Source organism: Gymnoscopelus microlampas (genome assembly GCF_963454915.1).
Source record: "Gymnoscopelus microlampas genome assembly, chromosome: 21".
NCBI classification, from domain to species: Eukaryota; Metazoa; Chordata; class Actinopteri; order Myctophiformes; family Myctophidae; genus Gymnoscopelus; species Gymnoscopelus microlampas.
The window spans coordinates 22,736,894-22,747,618 of NC_139958.1; the positions used below are offsets into that span (position 1 = coordinate 22,736,894).

General features: G+C 37.0%; 1 protein-coding gene across 3 annotated transcripts; it reads right to left on the reverse strand.

Moving 5' to 3' along the window:
• Positions 1-653: 653 nt before the first annotated feature.
• On the reverse strand, positions 654-10,452 carry LOC311037467 (proline dehydrogenase 1, mitochondrial-like). Of its 3 annotated transcripts, none has more exons than XM_084046641.1 (15): positions 10,023-10,452; positions 9,139-9,347; positions 7,750-7,784; positions 7,418-7,459; positions 6,517-6,666; positions 6,002-6,066; positions 5,743-5,859; positions 5,447-5,526; positions 5,074-5,155; positions 4,801-4,893; positions 3,841-3,987; positions 2,758-2,933; positions 2,267-2,365; positions 1,885-1,973; positions 654-1,010 (listed from the first exon to the last, which is right to left on the reverse strand). In XM_084046641.1, the coding sequence occupies exons 1-15, from the start codon at positions 10,383-10,385 to the stop codon at positions 820-822; spliced, it is 1,938 nt and encodes a 645-aa protein (XP_083902767.1). In that variant the 5' UTR covers positions 10,386-10,452; the 3' UTR covers positions 654-819. The 3 variants fall into 3 exon arrangements, with proteins under 3 accessions (XP_083902767.1, XP_083902766.1, XP_083902768.1); XM_084046640.1 differs by having other exon boundaries at positions 7,379-7,459; XM_084046642.1 differs by lacking the exon at positions 7,418-7,459.
• Positions 10,453-10,725: the final 273 nt, after the last annotated feature.

Sequence of the window (10,725 nt, forward strand, 5' to 3'; positions counted from 1 at the left end):
CCATTGCATAACACTCTCTTCCAACTGTGACTGAGGCCATGGTCGTGCGAGCCACGCAAAAACACACATGCCATAACTTGGGGCTACACAGGGGGAGGCTTAAGATGTAAGCTGAACCGTTGTTTTCTTTTTTTTACATACTGTACTTGGCCTAGGGTGAAATTCCACCTACCCAACTCCACAGGAAGATTATAGTCTGGAAAGCGTTTGAATAAAAGAGGCCTTACAGTATGTGCAACATGACAGTGATAAAACCTTGCTGTCCTCTGTAACTCACAATAAGATGGCAGATTTCATTTACGTCAAAAAAGGTTTATATTTGTCATACAATATATACAGTACATGCCTTGATAACAAAGGTTAAGAAGAACCTTAGACTTGGAGCACATAATTAACAATAAAACGTATTCTACACAATAACACAAATGTAAAATATGTTACAGTAGCTTTTAAATAAGCTGACAAAATAGAGGCACTGACCCAATAATCATTGAACATCCTAAATATGTACAGTATAATATTCTGTTAGGAGTGTAACAAAATTGTTCCAAGTTGGAGCTAATTTAAATTTTAAAAACTAACAAGGCACTTTCAGTTTGCATTGGTTAAGGTAGTAGCTACATTACAGCAACTCCATTCTACATATGAACATGTGATATGTTCTTCTAGAAATGCACAAGGTTATTCATTATCTGTTGAATTTCAATCATTTCAAAGAGACCCAAAAGACAAACCTTAAACTAAAAGCACTGTACACTGTATATGTGGTGGAATGTTTTACATGAAGTAGACAGAGTATGGGCATGGTAGCAAAGCAAATCAGTAGACAGGGTTATAGACAACCTGACCAGAGAGTAGCCTGCGCTTCAGCTCCTTCCACAACAGGCTGCGCTCTCTCTGGGAGCCTTTCATGAAGCCACGGTTTTCTTGAGCACGGCGAGAAAGGTAAGGAATAACCTCGTTGACTGGGCCATATGGAACATACTTATACACAGGAAAACCTGCCTGACCTGTTCGCACAACAGATGTAGGTCATGGAGAAAAGGAGACAAACATGGGGCAACACATGGTTAGTTATACAATAACTAAAATTAATTCCTGCACGCACCGATTGCCTCTGCATTGAATGAATTAAAAACAGATAGACGTTTTCGCAACGTCAATCTATTTTTAATACATTTTAAATAAATTCAATGCAGAGGCAATCGGTGCATGCAGGAATTAATTTGATCTTTTACATTTCTGATTCCCTGCGCCTCAGAAGAGAAAAAGCAAGTTATGATGAAACTCAATTCGATGAATTGAGTACAAAGGACCCCAATGGAAAGGCTTTCTTGGGTTTAAAATCCTCTTAGCAGACCTTGTATTGAACTGTACTTTCCTGTGCTTTTTTTTGGCAAACTGCTAATAAAGTATTCAATCAATCAATAAAGTGTGTAAGTCAATCAAGTGTTGATTTCAAACATTTAAACAATACATATTTGAAAACATGACACAGTATATCTGTAATCTTGTGTAAACATCAGCTTGATATTTCTGATGAGCTAACCGCTTATTGTACAAACAAATAATTAATTAATGTCTCATATCACAGGGTGATAAGTACTAAAATATTACAGCATACATACATTGTGTAAAAGACTGCTAAAGCCTGTCTGAGACCCTGAGGTTACTATGAAAATGCTGACTATAGATTGGTAAGAGCATATCTGGGAATAATAAAGACAGCATGACCTTTGTAAGCTAGCTGACGTCTGCAGGGTCTATATTTCGTTGGATCCCCTATGGCCAAAATGTCACACGACCAAGTGATGTACAGTACAGTAAACATCTGATTGCATAACACAATATTTAACGTCACCATTTGAGCAGTGAGCAACATACCTAGCGGGAAACTGATCTGGTCGCACATGCCAAGCAGCTGTCCAAAGTAAACCTTATTCTCAGTGGGTAACAGCCTCATCTCATTCATCCTGATGGAACAGAGGGAAAGGCATAATTCAAACAAAAATATACACAGGAAGATCATCTGTGTTATTTTAACTAACATTTGTTCATTTTAACACGTTGCATGTGTACACTCTCAGAGTAATGCGTGGATAAATTAACACTGAGGATTTAAGTAGTACTCTTATAAAAGAAGCTGCACTGGATTTTTACATTATTACTGGTCATGAGAAAAGTAGAAAACCAATTTCTTGAATCGGAACATCTACTAGGAAAGTTGAACAGGAACAAAAAGAAAAATGTCTGAGGACAGGCTTACTTTTCCAAGGTAAACTTCACTGTGTCTTCATTGTGGGACGCAACCATGATATTGGCCTTTCTGTTGAGGTCGATCTCCTCCAGCAAATACTCCAAACACCTTAACGAGACAACGGGTAAAAAATAAAAATGTCTTGGATACTGAATCACACATAGCAGTAATCACATTAGCCCTGGCATCCCTATTTTGGACACATTTTCTAAAATGCTCAAAATTGCTAAATTTTCAAAAAGAAATTCATATATAATATACATATATATATTCAAGTATAAAAAGAAAATTCAAAAACTGTTAAAATAGCAGCTTTGTGATTGTGAGATTGTAAATCGGCTATTTTTGCCAATTCGCTTCATCACACGATGATATATTTAAGGTTCAAGTTGTTCAAGATTCAAGTGAGTACACAAGAGCAAAATTATTTGGTTTTGGTTCCTCAACATTGTAGCAGCAATAACAATAATAATAACAAGAGAAAATAAAGAATTGCTTACTTGTGGTACATTCTGTTCGTAGCCTCATAGTCTGGGTTAATTGGGTCTTCATAGCCAATCTCTATGGCACGGTCCCTCTCTTGGTACATGTAGGCTCCACGGACCAGTTTGGCACCAAAGTACCAGTTCTCCCGTCTTGACAGCTCAACATCCACACTCACATTGTCATATGCATCCTAAAGAGATCGTGTATAATACAAAAGTACACAATAACCACAAAAGTGTTGTTACTAATATGAATACGTTGTAACATGACATAATAAACCGGGAAAGCACCTGTGTCATTTTTGCGTTGGCAAATAGCAGATATACAAGCTCGCAGCACGTCACTTTGCGTCACGCTGCGAGCTTGTACATCTGCAATGTACTCCCTGTATGATGCAATTGCTTCAGTGCACACAATAAATACTGTATATACAGCATATTGTTTGTCTATGAGGTCTAATGTAGCATTCTATGACAAAATTGAACTATAATGGACCCTTGTGGAAATGGGAACATGATTCGGAGGGATGATTTAACTCACCATTAACCACCTAAGCCCTATATACTTTGTTGTACAATGAATAGCGGAAATAGCAAAAAAAGTTGTTTCTCTGGCGATGTACAGGCAGTTGACTATGTGAACTCATAAAATATGTAATCTTTTTTTTCCCTTCACTACAGTGCATTTCCATTCATATTTCTCCTGACAACTCTGCATTGGAAAAGGTATCCATTCTGACCTAATCCATCTGACTACCATCACAGCTCCCATTAACTACTTTCAACATCACATCCCTAGTTTGGGCAAGTCATTCAAAGCAAAATGATAAATTATACATTTTTTTAAAATAAGCAAAATAGCAGATCTACAAGCTCACAATGCATCACATCAAGAGTCAATTTTTTTTTGTTATATCGTGATGCATTGTGAGCTTGTACATAGGCTATTTTCACTATTTGTCATACAACGAAATGTATAGGGCTTAAGTGGTTAACGTCACCTCACCTCCTAATCCTTGTATGTTATGAAGTAAATAATCAACAATTCCATTCTGTAGAATGCAGGTGATTACATGGCAAAATGTGTTTTTTTCTCACCTTGAGGTAACACTGGTATGTGTTGAAAATAACAGGCTTCTCTCTGTTGAATCTCCTTTGCATTTCCAGGGTCAGTCTGCTGATAGCAGGCTGGAAATATGTCTGCTCAGCATCCACCATCAGCCTTACTCCATTTTCCAAAGCATGCTGGAACATACAAACACATGGTGTATTTAACTTCATGTTGTTATCAGCAAATCTATTTTATTCTTGTTTGCTTTGCTTCTTTTTCTGAAACCCAGAGTTGTTAAGTGGTTGCAAGACTTTGTTATCTATTGAAGTAAGTTCTTAAAAGTAACTTTGGATGCACTCAGGTACATTTTTAATGTACGGCATTTTAGGGTAAGCCAATACATTGAAAATCCTTCCCAGGGAGAGACAAATCAAAATAATAATAGATTTCTGCAAAGGCTTTGTTGTGCATGATAGGGCAAGAGTACTCAATCATTATTATAGAAAAGAAGATCGAGTTTTGAAATGTCCTTACACACCATATGAGTGTGTGTGTGTGTGTGTGTGTGTGTGTGTGTGTGTGTGTGTGTGTGTGTGTGTGTGTGTGTGTGTGTGTGTGTGTGTGTGTGTGTGTGTCCGCGTGCGTGTGCGTGCGTGTCTGTGTGAGAGACTAATTCACACCAAAATGTATTAAGTATTGTTTGTAGGGCCCGACCGATAAGACATTTTTGGTAGTCAATATCCGATACATTTTGCAATTAATTAATATGCATATATTCTGAAAAAAAATCTATACAGTCACACAATGTAGTGTGTACTGTGTACACCTTTATGCTTATAAAGAGGTTCACTACATCTTCCAATTGTTTAATCATTAGCACTAAATGATGGACCTCAAAAAGGATTAGTGTATACAAAATAAAAAATGTAAAAACATCCCATGAATAATGCAATGGTGCTGTTTTCAACGATATCAAGCAGTAAAATGAATCTAATTTATGGATTTACCTTAGCAAGAACATCGACTCTTTGCAGCATTCTCTTCATCTGCCTTTCCTCGTGAGCTGTAAACGTTTTCAGCAGCGGCTCCAGCTGGCCAGTCTACACCCCAAACACAGAAAACAATCAATCAATCAATCAATCAATCAATCATTAAATTAGATTAGTTTACACTTTATTGATATCCAGGGTGAATTCAAGAATTGTAACAATTGCATCTTCAATACCCTGAATGACTGTCTGGTTGTGTGATTGCACATATTTCGTGTTTGGATGTCTCACCTCTAGGTTCGGGACCACCAGCAAACTGGACATTTTTGTTGTGTCGTTAATTAAGCTGTTCCAGTCAAGTAGATCAATTGTCCTAGGGTGTAAAGAGAGCAGATAATCACAGCAAATGGTGTGATGGTTGCAGGTTCAATTTTATCTGGGATAATACAAAAAAAAATATTACAGTCTACAGTGTACACAATGACAGAAACGTAAATACACTAGACTTTTAAAAACCTTTCAAACCTAATGACACAACAATAATCTGCACAAACATACATAATGCATTTGGTATAATGTATTACAAGTGTAAGGCATAAAATATAAATTGCAACATTTAAAGATCCATAATCACTTATATGGTAGAATTAACTAAATATCTTACCCTGAAGATCCCAGTTTTTCTCCAGTAAACCAATTATCAATGACATCCTTTTCTCCAACACCAAATTCAGCCAAACTTCCCTGGATGGAAATATTACAGTGATATTACTTTTTAATACTAGACCAGTATTAGGTGGCAAAGTCAATAGCCAGTAATAATGCTGTTTTTTTATTCTTCAATTGTTTTTAGCTTAAAGTGTTATCAAGGGTATAGGTCTGTCAAAGTTATGCATGTCTGTGCAAAACTGTAAGGAATGTGACATAATGAACATTGTCTTTGCTTAAGGCAAAACGTACCTTCAGTTGCTCCAGTTCAAGTTTTTGTTCCAAAGCAGTCATTCCAGATTTTCCCTGTTTTGCTGCAAGAAGGTTGAAGAACTGTCTCCATTTCACCAATACTTCTGAGAACTCAAGCTGTTCAGGAGCAACAAATCAGTAGATAAGTTAAAGTGCTGTCTTTGTGTCTGTAAAGCTCTCTGTGTTGAAACTTTCAAGGTTAAATACAAGTCACTGATTTATTTGAAGAACTTCAAGAATGAGAATAATGTAAACATACAAGGAACTGTGGTCGGCCAAGAGCAGTCATCTTAATAGCAGAAAATCCATCTACAGAGCTTCCGCCTGAAACGTAAAAACATAAAGTATATTAAGTGTTGTCCAGAACCGCTGATCCAACCAATAAAAAGGACACAGGTAGACAGACAAATACAGAGATCTCCATATGTATATATTATACTGTGTATATATATATATAAAAAACTGAATGACCATTAAACATTGCATCAGACTCAGTGAGCTTAAACCCTAAAACATATACTGTACTGTAGTTGACCGGGGTCCCGCAAGGCTCTATACTAGGTACGCTCTTTTTCCCTCAACAACAAATCACTTTGCCAAAAATAGCTGATCTACAAGCTCACAACGGGTTGCGTTGTACTGTGTGAGTGTGTAGATAAGCCATTATCTACGCCCTATGGGGCAAATGTTTGCCCCATAGGGACGGATATGGTTAAGAGTCATATGGTCTATGATGAATGAAAATGAGTAAATGTACAGTGTACATGGACAAACCTGAAGCTTTAATGCAGTTTATGAAGGTCTCCATTTGGGTGTCACACTTGGCCTCATCTGCATAGAAGTAGGTGCGAGCACTGGTCACACCGTCACGTCTGTCCCCAAACTGACGATGAGCCTTGTACTTCTTCTCACGATGTCCTACATCTGGAGTCAAAAGATAACAATATTAGCTGCTCATCTGAGCAGCAATTTTCTCAAGCACCCACGCCACTAATAGGAAAGATCTGAAGAACCCATAGAAAAGGAATGAAAAATAGATTAGATTGTTAAAATGTAACTACAGGTGGTCTGAGGAACTACTACTACTTTTAATAAATGCTTTCTAAGGGGAACTTTTCTTCAAAAATACTACCACCACCACCACCACCACCACCACCACCACCACCACTACTACTACTAATATTAATACTACTACTATAATTACTACTAACTACTATTACTACTAATACTACTACTACTAAGAATAACAATGTATCAAAGAAGAATCAAAATAACAAAAATGTTATCTGATTTAACTGATATTTAATACATATCTATAAGGAACAAGGAAGGACACACCATGTTAGATCACAAGAAACCTATAACCCAACATGCCAACAAACTTGTGCCAACAAGAAGCCAGAGTTCAGTCTGTCCCGTAATGTAGATCTGGTTTCACCAGCCCATTTAGATCCAGAAATAACCAGCCGAGTCAACTCACACGCACATGACTGTGCATATCAATGAGGAGAGTTGGAAATGTGACAGCTGAAGTAACCCAACCATGTTAGTACCCCAGCATTGCTGTTCTCCCATGCACATGTTAGTTATTCACCGAAATTGATTTTGCTCCCAATTCCAAATAATTACAAATCACCATCGTATCCAATCAACATTGTATCCAAGTATGATTTACTGTCGTCAATCTCCTTTTCTAGGAAGCATTCAGTGGCAGTGACTGCAACAAATTAAACAAATGATTTCTTTTTATAAGAGCAGGAAATTAATTGAATGAATCAGACTTCTTTCAAAAGAAGGCAAGCAGCAATAATACATATTAGTTTATTAGGCTTTTCAGGACCACAATGTAAATAAGCCATCAGGGCTTTTTGTGTTATCCTTTTAACGCAACTGTATAATCGTACCACTATACTATTTGCAAACTGTTAATAAAGTATTTAATCAATAAATCAATCAATCAATCAATCAATAAATCAATAAGTCAAGTTTCTCCTGAGGAACACATACCTGGACCCTCTTTCTCTGCTTGGGACACACATGAACTGAAAGAGAGGGAATGCTTCATATGAGATATATTTTTAAAATATTATTGCCACTGTAAAAAAAAAAAAAAAAAGTTTTATCAGCCAACAAGATGTTTAATCCAACTGCATCAGAAGAACAAATAATAAGAAATTGGACGTCAAAGCTAGAGTCCAAAACATGGAGAGTCTGAATGTGACATTGAGTCTATGCAAACATCCTGTAACTTCTAACTTGCTGAAGTGACGCAAATTCTATTCAGTAAATATTTTCCTAAATATAGTGTTGAATGACAAACTCTGCTGACTCTACAGTCTCTACTGACTGTAGAGAAAAGGACAGGTGCATTCATAGCTGGTTGGTATACTACATTACAGTAAAGTCAGTAGACAGTGTTCTTTTCTCCATATAGCGTGCACGTGCACAGACGTGTTCACACTCACACATCACACTAATGCACCAAGGGACCGCAATGGAAATAAGACTTCTGGCTTTATTGTGTTTATACTTTTGATTTATGTGTGTATATGTATTATTGCATTTACATTTTATACCTGATTTAAAAAAAAATGCAATCAAACCATTGATCTCAGTCAGGAATCAGATGAATCAGCTTGAATGTGTGAATAAGATGTGATAAGATCTTGACAAATGTAATGCTGTGTTTATTCAGTGTGTGTCACTTTGCTCAAAAGAACTACCATGCACCGGCACATGTGACTCTAGTCCCTGTTGAATAACCGGCCCCTATTTCTTATCAAATCAGAAGAGGGAGGTCTATCCAAGCTGACCAATGGAGAGCAGTCACTGCATTGATCCTGCATTTAGGAATGTAAAAGTAAGCTTGTGTTTACAATTATGTCAGCGCAAATGAAAGTGAATGATATCTAAAAGTAGGAACAACCAATACTCTTAAAGGTCAATTTGTTCTCTCTAATGTTTGTCCTGAAGGGCTTGCCCTGTACAGGGAAACAGTACCTTACAGCTATGATCTAGCTAATTGTTATAACAGGTTTATAGGCTTGCAAACAGTATGTTATAGAGTAAATGACACAATGTTTTGGTTTAAACTTTGCATAATATTGAAATGTATTAGGTTTGAACTATTTGGAAATAAATTGTAAGCATGTCTAATGTTTTTTTTAGGTAATTAGGCCTACTTGAAAGTCAGTCTACGTAGTTGTTAATGCTTAATACAATGTATTATTAAAGTATTCTATATGGATATATTTAAAAGCCTAGTTCAGTTATTGCACACTATAATCATAAAATAAAATGTGACCCTTTATATAGAGTATTCACCACTTCTAAACTGTCAGATGGTCACATTCAGCAGACTCTACTCAAATCTGGGCTGATGGAAAAAAAACTCACTCCATCTCCTTGTCCGCTGCCTCCTCATGCGTGAGGTCCTCTTCTACGCTGTAGTCCAACACCGCCCCTACTCCAAAGGCCTGGTTCTTGTGGATCAGGGGTTTGATGGAGTTATGGTCTTCCCCTGCCACGAATTGTCCATAGAAAGTCATCTTCATCATCTTCTCAAACAGCCACTTCCCAAAGACTTTCCTACTGAGGTCTATTAACTGGAAGTAAAATAACATAAGTAAATACATCATTCATCCGTTTTTGTCCGTTTTTTTTACTTGTAATGTTATGTTATGTTATATGTTATGGTATATTATATTATATAGCCGTCCTCATATTTTCATATTATAGCTGTGGATTATTAGAATTAAGTGCATTCATATTCAAAGAATATGTAGCCTTGGTGAAGGATGAAACTGAAAGCCAAGACATTCTGAAAGTTACATCAGGGAGCAAATAGTAGTAGCCAGTGGTGGAAAGTAACTAAGTACATGTAGGCTACTTTGTCTTTAGTACAGTACTAAGTACAAGTTTGAGTATTTCTGGAGTGTTTCCAATTGTCAATACTTTTACTTCTACTTCACTATGTCTCAGAGGTAAATATTGTACTTTTACTCCACTCATTTTATTCGAAACCTTATTTACTTTGTAGATTTAGATTATTATTACAAAACATACAATAACCACTTATACATTTTGAGTAGGCCTACTTTCTACTTTTGGTACTTTAAGTAGGCTACATTTTCTACCAATACTTTTGTACTTTTACTCAAGTCAATTTTGAACTCCGGACTTTTACTTGTAACGGAGTAATTCTACATTGCAGTATTGATACTTTTACTTAAGTAAAACAATTTAGTACTTTTCCCACCACTGGCAAATAGTAGTCTTACCTCCTTGTTCTTGTCTACAAGGATATCGATGGTACAAAGCTTGAACACCAGCAGACTTCTCAACAGCTCCATGTTATTCTTGCTCTTGTACGCCTCTTCAGTGTTCTCGAAGTCGATCTCGATCTTCTTATTAGCCGCCTCGACGTCTTGAACATGTTGGCTTGGTCTGATCAGTTCAACCTGGACACTTTTCACCATCGTGCACTGATCATCCACAACATGCTCTTTCTCTACAACTTCTTGGCTCTTGGTGGATGCGGCTGTGGCTGTTGAACGAAACCTCGCTGGTAATGCAACCCCAATTCTCCTGATGTTGCCCGAGGTCGCCCTAAAAAGGGCCGGTGCTAATTTAGTGTAAGACATTAGCTTATATATATATATTGTATACGTTTTTCCAATTAATATATCTTGCGTTGAGTCGCAGACAGCATGGAGGAAACGGAGGATGTAAAATGACGCCTCATGTGGCCTATTTATAAGGTTGGTGGGGGTAACGACCCACCCACAAGTCATGACAGCACCAAACTCTGACGCAGCAAAAACTACATAACAAAACATCAATGACAATGAATGAATAATAGCAGCATAGCCTATTAGAACTCTATGATTAGAAGACATATTCATATTTGACATTTAAACAGCTATGGATCTCATCCGACGAATATTTCTTGTTGCAATCTGACAATCAGTAGATGCATAAGTT